The sequence below is a fragment of the Anser anser genome (assembly GCF_964211835.1).
Source record: "Anser anser genome assembly, chromosome: 3".
NCBI classification, from domain to species: domain Eukaryota; kingdom Metazoa; phylum Chordata; class Aves; order Anseriformes; family Anatidae; genus Anser; species Anser anser.
The window spans coordinates 57,099,789-57,115,096 of NC_139722.1; the positions used below are offsets into that span (position 1 = coordinate 57,099,789).

General features: G+C 38.2%; 1 protein-coding gene across 3 annotated transcripts in view; it reads left to right on the plus strand.

Moving 5' to 3' along the window:
* The window catches only part of NKAIN2 (sodium/potassium transporting ATPase interacting 2), a gene marked incomplete at its 3' end in the record, with an annotated part of 585,648 nt that extends 570,607 nt beyond the window's left edge, over positions 1–15,041 (plus strand). For 2 of the 3 annotated variants that reach the window (XM_083831382.1, XM_083831381.1), the window contains one exon: positions 7,215–7,300. In XM_083831382.1, the coding sequence (XP_083687508.1) occupies positions 7,215–7,300 (86 nt within the window). Of the gene's footprint in view, positions 1–7,214; positions 7,301–10,958; positions 11,220–12,539 lie in introns of those variants that run through there. The other variant, XR_014582403.1, reaches the window with a different exon arrangement.
* Positions 15,042–15,308: the final 267 nt, after the last annotated feature.

Below are 15,308 nucleotides of genomic sequence, written 5' to 3' on the forward strand. Positions count from 1 at the left end.
ATAATTTTGACTATTGTAAAAGTAGGAAATAGCAAGGAAATATTGACAGTGGTGCAGAATAGGAGATAAGAAACTCTGCAGAAATTTGTGTAGGGCTTTCCCTTTGATAATGCTCTGGACATCACTGGGCTCTGAAATGCTACAAAATTCCAGTCTAAAAACCTGAAGTTTAAGTTTTACCTGGCAAATGGGTGAGCTAAGAGCACTTGCTGCCTGTTGAGCAGAAAGGCAGCTCATTGTGCTGAGAGACCCAGGCTTTGCATCCAAGACCTTATGCCGTTGCAGAGCACCCTTGTGCTGGGAGGGAGGCTGCAGCCACAGTCGCTGGCAGATGCGCTCCTTCCTCCTGCTTCATCCATGCTTCGTGAGTCTAAATCGCTGTGAACTCAATGCAAAGAGCAGTAACGTTTGATTATCATTGTAAACAAACTTTATTGAGACTGTATTCAAGCAAATTTCCTCCTGTGTGCTGTATTGTGTAACAGGCACTAGGCCATGCTCAAAGCATAAAAAGACTACAGCACTAACATGTCTGGAAGCATCTTCACCAGTGAGGTGGGTAGCAGGATACTGGCAAAGCTGCAGGAGCAAGGGTGTACACATATGTTCTTTTATATATTTTTTTTTCCATGTGTCATTTCCAAGGCTATTAAAAACAAGCTTAATTTTACTCCCCTACATTTTTTTCTGAATTTGGCCAGCTTTTAGCTAGCAGCGTTTGTGCACAGCTCTCTCTCTTGCATCGAACACTTGCACACCAACAGTGCCTACAGCGACTTAATTCACTCCCATTCAGAAGCATGGTGGAGTGCTTTGTTATAGCAGTGAATTTGATCACTGCACCTCTGAGGCCAGGGGGGCCATGTCTTTGGCCTCCTGGACCCATGTGCATCAGTTTAACACCTCACGCACCACATGTAACACATGTACACCATGTGTTCTCTCTCTGTGCTGGACTGCACTGTGTTCAGTCATGATGCGCATGTGCAAGAAGTACCCATGTGTACATGCACATATGCTTCCCTGGTCACTCAGTCTTTTTAAATGGTGCCATCTTTATTACATATAATTGTAAATTTTTAATATTATGTTGGTGCTTTAGATTCATAAGTATATTTAAGGACTAGCACGATGCCAACCACTGTATAAACACAAATATCAGTCCTGTTTCTTGGGGCTTGCAATCTACGTATCAGACAACAGGCAGCTGGTGGGTACAGGCAGAAAGGGAGCACAAAGAAACAATGAGCAAATATTAATCCCTCTGTTAGACAGGAATATCAGTACACTGCCACTAATGAGAGGACTGCTTGTTAAGAACTTCTCAGAAGGAGAGAAAGCATTTGGAAATTTTACAAGTACGTGGGTCAAGCTGGCAGCACAGGGACAGAATTTAGCTTTCTAAAATGGAAGAAGGATATACTGATGTGCAGTCTCTACAAAAGGCTTTAAATGTAAAAAGATTTAGCTTCTGCTTGATGTGGTGTGGAAGATGTAATCAGTAGCAGGATGCAGAGAGGAGTAATTTAGCCAAAGCAATGAGCCCTGCAGCTTTTGCCTCCTTAATTCCACATTTGGTGAGTTCAGAAAAGGAACAATTGCGGTGTTTGACAGCGAGAGCCCTGGGTAAATGTTATAGCTGTGTCAACAGACAGTAGAGTCTTCCTCTTCAATATGGAAAACAATCTTCAGAAATTAAATCATACATAGTCCAAACCAAAGTTGACATCTAGTTTATAACCCCGAGTGAGAGTCAGACCTGTGCCATTGTTCTCTGTGCAGGTTAGAAGGTTAGGGAGGAGCGACCAAGAGTTTTCATATTAGCCATGCCGAACTGGAAGTGATGTTTAACTACCCATAGGTAAATATCACAGAGAGCAGATGAAATTTTCATTTGTAATAGAAGGAGGGAAGTGAGCATGTGCCCAGTACTCTGTGACACAAAGGTTTCAAGAAGAGAGCAGTGGCTGTGCGAAAGGCGGCTGGATGACCATGGGAAAGCACTGTGTGCGCTGGGCTACCAGAATCCAAATTTGGATGGGAAGGGGCAATCTGACTGTGGTTTCAGCTGCTTGAATACAAGACGGGATAAATCTTCCATAGAAATGGGGGAAAGTAGATACAGAAAGAGTTTGAAACCATTACAAAAGAAATAAAGAAAATGGGACGAACAGGGCTACAGTGAAGCTGCGTTTTATGAAAGAATTTTGCATGTATTTCTATTGGAAGGGGGCACAATAAAAGAGATCAAGAGAAAGAGACTGCATTCATGCAAGACCAAGGCTGGAGACAGAGTCACTGAAAGAAGTTCAAGTTTTACAGGACAAAATTCCTGTGACTGCAGTAAGAGGAAAGGAAAGGAAATGAACTCTAATAGGGGGAGTGGAAAAGGCGTGCAAACTGAGAGAAGGAGTCTTTATCAATTTGTTCATACAAGAAATGGGAGAGACTGTGTCCAGAGAAACAAGTGGAGATGAGAGGTCAGAAGCAGATTAAGAGATATAGTGTCTGATATGGGACTAATAAATCTGGAGGATTTATTAGTCAAGCTGTTTAGCCAGGGACTGAATAAAGTCACTGAGTTTGTCAGTGGACAAAGCAGAAGAGGAGAGGAGGAATTGGTGATAGAAGAAGCCATCCTGGTTCCAGAATTACCACCAAACACATCTTCACATTTAAAGAGAGAGATGCAGGCAGGGAGCAGATGTCATGAGGAAGCCAGGACCAAGTGCTGGCAGAACCCTTGCCACCATGCAAAGGAGGGTCTTGTGCACCAAGGCTAGGAAGAGATGATCAGCAAGACAGTGACAACAAGGGAACAAAGAAAGAGAGGGTCAGAAAGCAAGTCAGAAGTCACCCATACTAGGGATTGGTTAGTCAGGTACATGGCTTTTTCCCAACTTTTCCCTTTCCTTTTCTTCACAGATAAAGCCACTTGTCCCCTTCCTCTCTTCTAAATCCTATATCCTTTAATAACTAGCCTGCACTGACTTTTGCTTTCCTATTAAAATGCAAGGAAAGCTGTAACATCAGTAACATTTCTACACACATATGTCCTAAGTTCATATAAATTATCATTGCTTCAATGAAGCCACTGAAGCTATGAAAATATATAGTAGCTGAAGACCTGATTCTTTTTGCTTCTGTATTTATATCTCATAGAGGAAATTCTCTAAAAGGAGAAGAGTATCCAGCCTTGGTTTTTTTTTTTTGTTTGTTTTTTTTACATCTGTTTCTTTCCTTATGCTTTTTACAGGAAAATGTTACTGCTTTTATTTCACAGTTTCCTTTCTTTTCATTCCTCTGTTGATTTCATCAATTTCAGTGTTTTTCACTAATAGTTTTTCAGAATTCCTTTTCCCATATTCACACCCATGCTAAAGAGGTCTTTTCTGCGCACAGATATCCTAATTTACTGATCCTTTTACACACCGCAATCTTCCAGAAATCAAAAATGAAAAAACCGTTTATGTTTCCCATCTTGTCCTGATATGCACCAAATACCGTGGAGACTGGGACTGTGAACAGAGGCTAAAACTTCACAACCCTGAGGGTGCTTAGTAATAGAAAATATGTCCCTATTTTGAACCATAGGTACTGTTTGTGTTACAGTTATAACCACCATAATATGCCTTACAAGCCCCTTATCACCACCAAAGGAAGAAAACGGACTGAATTTCTTATAACATTTTTCACAAACAAATAGTACTGTTATTATCCTATTTAAGTCCAGCTAGGAAAATAAGCATCTCAGCACCCAGTTGTTCAAATGAATGGGATTCTGTGTTTGTATATGTACATGTGATTTTACTGGAGAAAGACACGATAAAAAACCACTTCTGATAACAGTGACTAGTAAGATGAATGTAAAATATGATAGTCAAAAAATGTGTTTGATGGATAAGGTTAACGATGGAAGCCTCTGTAGTGATTCAGCTAATGAGCCTTGCTTTATTCATCTCATGTTACTGCTGCCAGGAATGTATCAGTTGTACGACACTTCTAGTGACCTTTCAGGCACAGCTAGGATAAAATGCCTGCAGAAAGGGCAGCATTTTGTATGCTTCAAGAAACTAGCTCAGAATCCACAGGGAGCTTTTAGCACAGTCTGGGCACCTCAGGCTTTGTAGTGTTAACTGAGAAACTGCCACCATGAAGAAAACTTTATAGAAAGAAATTGCCAAAACTCTCTTGTATTGGAATTCACATCCTGTTACTTACCTTTACCTACCTTGCAAAGTTTGTTGTTGCATGTAAGAAGCCATTGCATGTTTCTAGCAAGGTCTGGATAGTATCTTCTGCCCTACCACCATTTGATTACACAAGTGGGAACTTCCACTGTTAGCTTAACACAGGAAAGTCTCTGCAAGCTTGTCTTGTTTGTCACTCAACAGTCTGGTGTGTTAACACTTTGTGTTTACTTGTACAACAGGGCAAAGACGAATGCATGCAAGATGTTCAGTGTGAATCTTTCTCTTATGCCCACAGAAACTTGTTTTGCTTAGAGAAATTTTTTCTTAAAACATTGGTTTAGTTTTCTGAAAACAACCCTAGAAGAACACTTAAGACCTTTTACCCCATGACTGCAAAACAGAGTATCTATGCTTGCAGCCTTCTAATAATGATTTACTGGTTTACTGGTTGCTTGAAGGGTCTTGGGAAGTACACAAGAAATACAAAGCAGGACAAATGTATATAAGCAACATCAGTAAATTGACAGGGATTGACACCAGTGAGATAATCTTTCCAACACACGCATTTTCTGACTTGTCAGAGGTCAAGAGTGAGAAAAATAGGAAAACTAGGGGAAAAAATAGCTACAGCAATGATATGCCCATTCTTTTTGCTGCAGCCATTGTATATGAGACTTTTTATACTTCATCCCAGCTTAGCACTTCACTCAACAACATTCATATTGTCAATTCTTCATGCTCTGCCTATAGACTTTGTGTACTTCCAAAGATATGATAAAATTGTAATAAAGGTGGGTTGTTTTTTTTTTTTCTGATTGTTATGGACAGTGAATAAATAGGAAGCTACAAATTGTATTTATCTTGATTTTTAGCAAGATTTTAACCCTTTGAGATGTTTACTCTGGCAAGCAAGTGAGAGAAGCACTGTTCAGATGCAGTCATTATAAGTTGGGTGCAGAATTGTTTAAAATTGTGTTCGAAATTTAATTATCAGCCAGCTGGGATGACATTTCAGATGGGATCCCAATGGGACTTTGGCTAGTGAAAAATTATCTACGTTATTTGTGTTAACAGCAAGGGTGTTACATTTTGTTACAGCAAGGGGGAAACATTTAAAAAAAAAAAATCAGATGAAACCAGACTGGGAGGGCTTTGAGCACTTGTGCAGGTAAGATTAGAACCCAGAATGATCTCAAGAAGTGGCCTGAAATCAATTGTTCCTGTTAGTCCTGATTTGTGGACCACGGTGTAAGAAAATATAAATAGACTGAAGAAGGATCAAGAGAGCAAATCTAGAGGCTTGGAAAACATGGGCCGCAAGTAAAAATAGAAAAGGAAAAAAAAAAAAAGTTGTGCTTAAATCTGGAAAAGATGGATGGCATGAAAATACTTTTCGAAAATATTAAAGAATAGTTATAAAAGAAAAAATGGCTCATTTGTCATCATATCCATTGGAAGAAAAGGTCAAAAAGTAGAAAAAGAGTTAATTTGCAGGAAATTACATTTAAATTAGACATTAGGAATTTAGGCACATGGAAAGGCAACACAAAGAGACTATAGAACCTTCTTCATTACTGATGTCAAGGATTAATTTAGTAAAACATCATTCTGCTACAGGGGTATACTTAATCCTGCCACAGAGCACAGGATCAGCTGAAAGACTTCTGCAGGGGTCATTCTGGCCAGGGTGAAAGTAGATAACAGGTTAAATATGCCTATGGTTGCAATGGAAGCATACAGTGGTGCTCCAGCCTTGTATTTTGGTGGCTTTTTGCTTGTGAGCAAATGGTGAGCTAAGGGTAAGACTACAAGAACTTGATTTCATAACATCTGTACATCATGCGAAGGCATTATTAAATGTGGCAGATATTGAGGGGTAGCTTAGTACAAAATAATCTCATAAATGCAAATTTTAAGGGTACCAACCACTGTGAAAGTTCTCAAACCAAGGGTTATAAATCTGTTTTTTGTGACTTTTATGTGAATGTTACTATGTTTATATCCACAAGAAGCTATCTTCTATCAAAGATTTCTTTTTTCTTTGCTTGTTTGTTTTAATGTACAGAGAGCCAATCTGTCAGTACCAGCGCCCAGACTTGTGAAGAGTGTACTTCTATATCTGAACTCTTTGGCCCTTTTCTTTCAAAGCAAAGTCAGACTCACATCTGATATGTGAGAGACAATATTTCAGGGATGAGAGTTGCTGATAAATAACCCCCAAAAGCCAATAGTCAGGTCTCCTGACGCAAAGGAAGCAAAGGGTGTGCTTTTACCTGTGTAAAGAGAGTGTTATATCAGAGAAACAGGGGTCTCAGAGTCAGATGAGATTGAATTGCCCTGGAAATTGTTTAAAATAAACATGAGAAGACCATTGGGAACTGCCATTGTTGTGAATTAATAAATAACACCCACCCTGCAACCTTCCTACAGACCTCCAGTGCCTTGAGAGAAATGCTGCTTTCCTTAGATCTTTGCAGTCTCATCTCTGAAGCTCAGATAAATTGTTCCAAACTTCTGTGCACTGCAACCCAAATGTCAAAGCAGGGAATCAGAGAAACTTCTGTCTCCCAAACAGTCAGATCAATGTGCTTCCTCCTCTACATCGCTGGACCACAGTATGTCAGCAAGCCAGATACAGTAATGACAGTCAGTATTCACACTAATAAATGAATGGTTTGCAGCATTTGTAATATCTAAACAGCATGTTGTTTTGTACTCATCAGGAGGTCTACATGAAAAAGAGTGATATGTGGCTCTTTCTGATAGGCAGATAGCTTTTATAAATCACTTATTGTCTTTCTATGATTTTAAATTTATTCTCATTTAAAAGTTAAAAAAGGGACTTTGCCTTTCTCCATTTTTTACCCTTTTTATGTATCTCCACAATTGGCTAGTCTGGTTTTAATAGATTATTAGGGGGTCCATCAAAAATAATCTTTGCTGGGTGTCTCTTTAATGATAATGCCTATCACTCACTCCTGAAAACATATTTCTAATGAAAGCAATTTTCCCATTTTTCAGTTGATTTCATAGGTGGATTTGACTCTTACGGCTATCAAGGCCCACAGAAGACATCTCATCTACAGTTACAGCCCATGTATATGTAAGTATTTAACTTCTGAGATATTCTGCAGAGTGGCAGGCTGATATTAAAGGATCATTAAGCTGAAAGATGACGTGACTTAAAAATTCAGAATAGGCAGAAGCCTTTTTGATAGACTGAATTCAGGCTACACTTAATCACCAACACTGCTCTTCTGTTGCATGATAATGATTTCTTACAGCAGGATACAATGTGTCACAATTGTTTAAATAACTCTTAGCTCTCACCTGATTTTACCCCGTTTTCATTCAAGCAGATTCCACTCCAAGGTAATGAGAATTTGTTTTAGTAAGAACTAGTCAAAGCTGACAAAACTCGGATGCTGAAAAGTGTTTTTTATTAAGATGTATCAATAATTAAGCACCTTGCTAATTTACTGGATGTATTTAGCATTAGTGTTTACTTGGACAGGTATCTGTTCACTGAAGCATCTCTGTACCTCATTTCTAGTCTCCATGAAGGAAAGGGAAGGAAAGGAAATTAACAACATACTGTTTTCAAAACCAGTTTAAATATTGATTATAAAACCAGTTTGAATAGAAGAGAGTATATTATCTATCCAGTGAGAGTGACAGTTCCATCCACTGCCTAGAAGTGCAGTCAGACACATAATAAATCTCAGCACATAGACACAACTGGAGCACATTCACACTGGAGCACATTCACACTGGAGTTCACACCCAGCCATAGACTGGTCCAGAAATAATCGTTTCCAAATATTTCTTGTGCTGCTGCCAGCTGCAATTCAGAACAGCCCTGACTGCCTAGATAAATCATACCTCACAACCTTTTGAATTATCTCTTACTTACCCTCACTGGCTGATATAACAAAAGTACAGCAAGTAGCAGCTCACAAGGCCACGGCATTTAGTTTTTTCCTTTGTTATTCTTCTAACCATTTATTTTGAGGAAAAGTACTAAATACAGGCAAAAAGTATCTGTCCCAACACATGCTCCATACACCCTTTAATGTAATTTCATTTATGCTGTTCAGTGGAAGTAAGTCTTCTAATGGATTGGTAGCTTTCTGCATGAAACTGCCATTTATTCCTCTATCAGCAGTACAATCAATTCTGTGGTAGTGCTTAGGATTGGGCCCTTTGGGAGCTTTGCTAGGAGCTTTTTAATAATCTCAAATTACAATAGTGCATGTCTCCAGTGCCATCTTAACTTCAGCTTCCCATCTGTCTGTGCTCAAGTAAAGATTTTTCACCTGCACTTTTGGCACAGTACTGTGCATTTAGAAAATGTTATTTCCTTCCTAGTATTATGTGTGGCTCGTAGGTACTTAGAACAATTCTAATCCTATTTCTTTCTCTGTATACCATGCCTTGTCATCAACATATGGAGCCCTCTAGCTGAGATATTATCCCATTCTCTTTATGATCTCAGTGTTTCTTCCAGAACAGCAGATTACATTTACTAAGCACCTTCATACTGATGGAAAAGAAAACTAGACCTGTGGAAAGAAGAAGGCAATATTTTTAAGCTTGTAGCTGAGACAAAGAGATATATGATGAATCCATGTAAACCATGTTCTGCTTTATTTCAGTGCTGCTTTCTCACTGATATATAGGTGATTTTGCTGTCTTTACTGAGAGACAGAAATCAGTATGTAAGTTGACATTTGTCCAATCAACCCACAAAAGTATTGCTGTGTCCCAGCAGCAAAGACACTGCATGTTTCCCTCTGACTATATAGTATTTGACAAGGTTTTCTAGAATCACTATAGCTTGTCCTTATGAGGCTTTTACAGCATTTAGTAATACCTTTCTGTTATTTACATCTGAGACACACTAGGAACACATGCATATGTATTTGCACTGTAGTTGCTCCATAAATGTAGGCAGGCCATTAGTCAGTGGAGTGACAAATTCGAATGTCAAATTAATCAAGCCGTTGTTTGATCTGCTTGTAGCACTATTTACAGCAATAAAACATATTGGAAATCAAAACGCACTGATATGATAACAGCAGGCTATGGTAGATGTTGTAAAGCATTATTTGTTGTGTAGAAATATTTGGTTCCTTAGGGATCACGTCCACCAAAGAACATTAGCCTTAGCCTCCGTAGTATTCAAGGAGAAGAAAAAAAAATTAAGGACTTTACATTACTCTCTGGCCAATGTCACCTGGACTTTACAGTGTTCAGCATCCCTTGGGGATGAGTAAAATATAAGAATCATTTGACATAGGCAGAGGATGGAATGGGAAAGACCTTCTGTTTTATGGAGTCCATTGCCATACTCTCAGGAGGTCCAGGATATAATCACATCCATCCAGGATACAACTATATCCCTACATATCCATATAGCTATATCCATATAACTATTTCCATGGATTTATCAACTGCTACAAAAGAGCTTTGAATCCAAAGGCAGTGGAGGATATATTGAACATCATCCCATCTGATTTCTGCAAAAGATCAAGAAAAAGTTGTGAAGACAACTTGTGGCCACCTTTGTGTGCTCTATTATTCAGGCTCGCAGTGAGTGAAACTCATGTGAAGCTCTGGGTTTATAGGAGAAATAGGAGGTAGCTTATTTTATAACAGCTGGCTACTAACTACTGTCAAAAGCACAATAACACTTTTTTCTTTTATCTGTGGTATAGGCCAGCATGTTAGGAATGCTACAAAAGTGAAGGAGAACAAATGACCTCAGCTTTGAAGAACTTGCCAAAACAATATCAGCTTGTAATGATTATACAGATTCTGACAAAATGCAAATTTCAACATGTATTTCACTAATAAATGTAGAGAACAACCCCCTATTATTCACTATATCATTTCATATGCAGAAACAATACAAAGACATAGAGTTGTGTCAGTCATCATCCTCATACTGCTTGTAGACATGAATTGATTTAGCAGATTACAATGACAGAATCCCATCAAGACAAGATTTTATTTCAATTCAAGCCAGACAGATTTACATCTAAGTGATTTAAATCAATTTGAACTGTTTTATAAATGCACAGTTTAATTATTATCCTGAAGGAATGCTGAGTTTAGTAATTGCTAACTATTAAGACGTACTGTTTTGCAACCTGAGCATTCTCCTGTTGTGATAAAGTTAGTACTTCATGTTGTTAATTTGGAGGTTATACTGAACCTACACAAACTTACTTGTACAATCAAATAATTATAATGATTTATTCAGATTCCATTCTTACATTTCTATTGTGTCAGGACTTCTTTAACCAAAGAATTATTACTTTTTGTTTGTGATATATATCAAGCTCTACTTTTAAGAACATTCAAACTCAATTTAAATGCACACAGTATATTCATATGGAGTTTCATCAGTTATGCAAAACCACCATAAATGAACAAGATAGGGAAAAAAAATCTTGATTTATGAAAAAGGAAGCATTATCTGTAGATAGTGAATTAAGGTAGCTATCTCTGGCTACTCTTTCCATAAATAGTCTAATGTTGTTAGATTCAGACTCACTTTGTTTCTTTCCTCTACAGTTTAGGCTTTGTCTTCTAATCACAACTCTCCTTATCAACTCTCCCAATTTCAAATTTAATTTAAACCAGCTTATTTTTTAACAGAAAAATATATTCAACTTAAAATTATGTTTTAAACAGAAAACTGGTGTTTAGGAGAAGGATTCTTATCGTGACTTAATTGGCTTTTTTTTTTTATTATTTAAGTGCCAACAGTGTACTTTATGCTGTACAAGCCAAGAAGCCTATCCAGTCCCTTCAAAATGAATATGCATTTTAACGGGGCAGAAAAGCTGCTCATATACCTCCTCGCAGCGTGGTCTCAGCTGATGTTCTAAAAAGCAGCTTCCCGGCATTCTGTGCTGGAGATGCCAGTGCTCATCTCCAGACAGTGGGACAAGAACACAATAAGATGATGGAAATCAATTGTCAAGAGAGAATTCATCTCTTGGAAGGTGACCAAGGAAGGTGACTAAACACTCGATGGCACTGATTCTGCACACACAAAAAAATACTGTTATGGTTGTGGAACATTACTGCACTGCATGATCACAGTACAGAGGAGGGGGATAAGAGAGATTTTTCTCGTTTGTTTGTTTGTTTGTTTGTTTGTTTCACAGTAAGTTTGTTCACTCAAGAAAAAAGAAGCAAAAAAAAAAAAAGGCATGCATGTCTGATGCTGTGTCTGATGCTGATGCCTAATGCACTGGAGAAATTGCTCAAAAGCAGTTTAGTCCTGAAGTGAAGCTTGCACTCTCTTGTGTGTTGTGAAGTCTGAGAATCCTTTCATTTTATATACATATACATATATATAAATATACAAGCATACTATATATACATAGAAACACATAGTTATGTGAATACATACCCCTACATATATGCATGTAAATATATATATATATGCCTACCTATGTATATTCTGCTACTTGAAGCTTACTTATGACAGTTTCTATGGGATTCAACATTTCTCCAGATGTGGAAAGGATTTTGAGCCAACAGTTTTGGAACTGAGTTGTGGGGGTGTTAATATGTTTGCCTTAGTATTTGTTCCCATCTTTTCTTTCTGTTGTGTTTACATATGCATTATGTTTGTGATGGCCTCCTAGCCTAAAGCTGTAGGTATTTGTCCAGATATTTTTGCATAAATTTAACTGAACATACCAACTTCATCATTCATGTTAAATTAAAATAATATATATTAAAAAAAAAAAAAGGAGAAAAGAAACATAAGCAAAACACAGTACCCAGCACCTTGAAACTAGGACACTTAATTACCAAGACAGTCAGCAAGTTCATGCAGTGCAAATCTGCTATGTTACTGTCTCCTTGAGCTGTACTCCATGAATTCAGACTCTTGTTGGTGGAATCCAGATATCATGGGCAACATTTTCTTTGAATAAAGTACCAGTTAAGTCATGACTAGTAACCAACAGGATCTTGTCTGCGTTACATTATGAAAGATGGAGTTACAAAACTTGGGTTAAAGCACAATAGTCTTTAGATTGACAGGGGTTAGATGACTGTAATTAAATATTACTCCTGCTTGCAGTTTGGTTTGGAATGGTTTGGAAAACCTGTGCTGACTTTTCTGATGATGTTTCAAAGGGAGAGAAGTGATCACCTGAGCAAATGCCTTTTCTTTTCTATCCTCTTTAACCCATGCACTACTGAGCTGTTACTGGTCGGTGGCTTACTCTTGCTTGCAAAAGGGCACCAGAGCAGTAGGGCAGTGATCAGGTATGTTTCTGGTGGATTATATGCATCTTACTTTTCCTTTCTTTCTTCTAGGTCAAAGTAACATGGAGACTACTCAAGATGGGCTGGAGGACCTGTCAAAGAAACTGTTTTGGGATTGCCCCTTGGTTCTTCAAAGAGCAAAAAAAATCAATTTTTTGTGCTAAAAAATAAAAAATAAAAATAAAAAAGGCTGATTGAACAATGAGACAAAACACAACAGACACATTCAGCCCTCTTTCTAACAGGTACTAAGGAAATGCCCCAGACCCTTACTTTGGACCTCCTGCCTCCCAGCACCAGAGGGCCAGAGCAGATGCACTACCCTCTGGCTTCTCTGTACCCCAGCAATCATCAGAGGGGCCCATCTGGATTAAGACATGAACCCAGCCAATTTGGTGCTTTTGGAGCCCCCTCCACACTCCTGGCTACATCAAGTCTTCGTAGTCAACATAAAACTAAAAATACCAGAATGACCTTGCAACAGAAGTCAATAGACAGCACGTTGTTTGCCCTGAAGGCTGTACAGTTCATACTTGCCTTAACCCAACTGCATTGCACATCAGAGAAACTCAGTGCAAGCTTTCTGAAGTAACGTCCTTTAGGCTCAACACACTGCTGTTAATTCTGAACAATTTCTAAGTCAGTGGTTTTCTTTGTTTCGTTTTGTTTTGTTTTCATGTCAGGGAATAAGGCTCTGTTGCTCCATGGCTCCAGAGTGACCAAGTAGAAAACTGCCAGCTATCAGAAAAGTGCTTTACTTTTGAGGCTCCACGATGGTCAAGAAACACACAATTTATAATGGTTAAAAGAAAAAGAAAAAAAAAAGAAAAAAAAAGAAAGAAATGAGATCTTTTGGGGGGTCAGGGTGGGGAAAGGGGTAACATAAACTAACAATTGAACCTACTGGAAATAAGCAGCAGAAACAGTGCTTCTTAATCCCGCTGTTTTTATTTATTGCACTGTAGGTGCTTTTATAGTTCTCTCTAAATGTCTTTTACTAACTACAGAGACATCTGCAGATTTCTATCAACAAAGGCCAACTGAATATGTACTAGCTATGTTTACTCTTTTATATCTAATTTCAACTGAAAATTCTCTGTAAGTGAGCTTTTTTTTCTAATTGCACCATAAGGGAACTATATATATATATATTTTGTTTTGGCTGGGGAGGGTAGGGAGGGACTAGCTGAGTTGAAGAAACATTGGAGATCTTTTTGTGGTATATTTGGGGGATCTGTTGTGTGTTAGAACGTGTATTTTATCTTCCTGTATTATTGTGGCTGAAAAAAAAACTGTGCTGTTACGTAGTTGGCAACAAGATGCCTTTGGGAATTTTGCTAGTAGGACAATGTGTATATGAAATACTCTGAACTCCTAGGAACATATGTTTTGTTCTAACTCTGATCTGTATTTTCAAGCACTTAGGTGGCTTTCATTAGAAGAAACCAATATTTTGCTCAGGCTTTTCAGGAACTTGGATTGTCATTGTTTCTTTGCTCAGACCCTGCACAGGCAAACGCACGCACCTACCAGACCTGAGGTAGCTGTTGAGGGCAAGGGGAAAAGGTCAGCACTTGGAAAGGCTCAAGCTGTCCCCAAGTGAATCCCTTTTCCTTGTTCATCAAACCCTCATATCCGCGTGGCTTCTGAGCTCCCACAGCCCATGCGCTAACTCCACTCATCCATCCCTATACAAACCAATGCCCTTTGCTGTGTCTGCATGGATGTAAAGTGTCACAAACCAACACTCTGGACAATGACAGAGGAACAGGCATTCAGCAGTGAAGATAAGATATGGGACATGTTCAAGAATTATACTTACATTTATTCAGTGAGATTTGATATATATATATGTGTGTGTGTGTGTGTGTATGTGTATGCTTATGTAATACACAGGAATAACTATTGTCAGGGGCTGCATAATCCAGGGAGTGTCTGGTGCACGGGTCCAAGGACTCCAGCCCCAGATCCTGCTCATGATTTCCTGCATGAATTAGGCAAGTCACTTAGGCCTGATCCAGTAGAGTACTTGTTGGATCTCAAGTTCAAATTTTCAGATTTGGGCACCTGAAATTCTGAGCTCATTCTGGGTAGATCTGCTTTCACTTCCTGGAAAATCATGCAGCTTCCAAGTGCCAGGCTGAAATTTCCCATAACCTGACAAATTTTGAAAGTTTCTACTTTTATGTAATATTTAATAGAGCAGATGAATAGTATTAAACACAATGTAGAGATTTGAATGGAATGAGAATGTCACAGCAGGGTATTTTAGCTTTCCCTGTATGAAAGTTAGTCAAAATCATGATTCTATAAATTTTTTAATGTGAAAAGAAAACAGTTTAGGCACTTAAGCAATGTTCCAGTTTTCAGAAGATAATTTTTCATACCTTTCACTGATATCCCACAGAATGGCAACTACTGGTAGTTAGCAGTTTTAGAAGTCAGACAATTTAATGAAGCATCTACACATAGTTTTTAGGCCTAATTTTATTAAAAAAAAAAAAAAGAAAGAAATGGCCTTAATTTCTCCATGTCTTAGTCTTCCCATCTTTAAAAAGGGAATAATATGTGCCTCACGGGGTTTGTGAGAGGTATGAATTGTTCGTGTTTGTAAAGTGCTTAGGAAATAGGAAGCACATTTAATAATTAAGTATTACAATGATAAACGCATATTCATATATTACATATAGGGTAGATATACACACATTCATACACACAGCATACATATATATATATGTCTATATGAAGTTGATATTCATAACCCTGCTTAAGTTGCAGTTAGAGCACCACCATTAAAAAGAAATTAGGACTACTGACTAC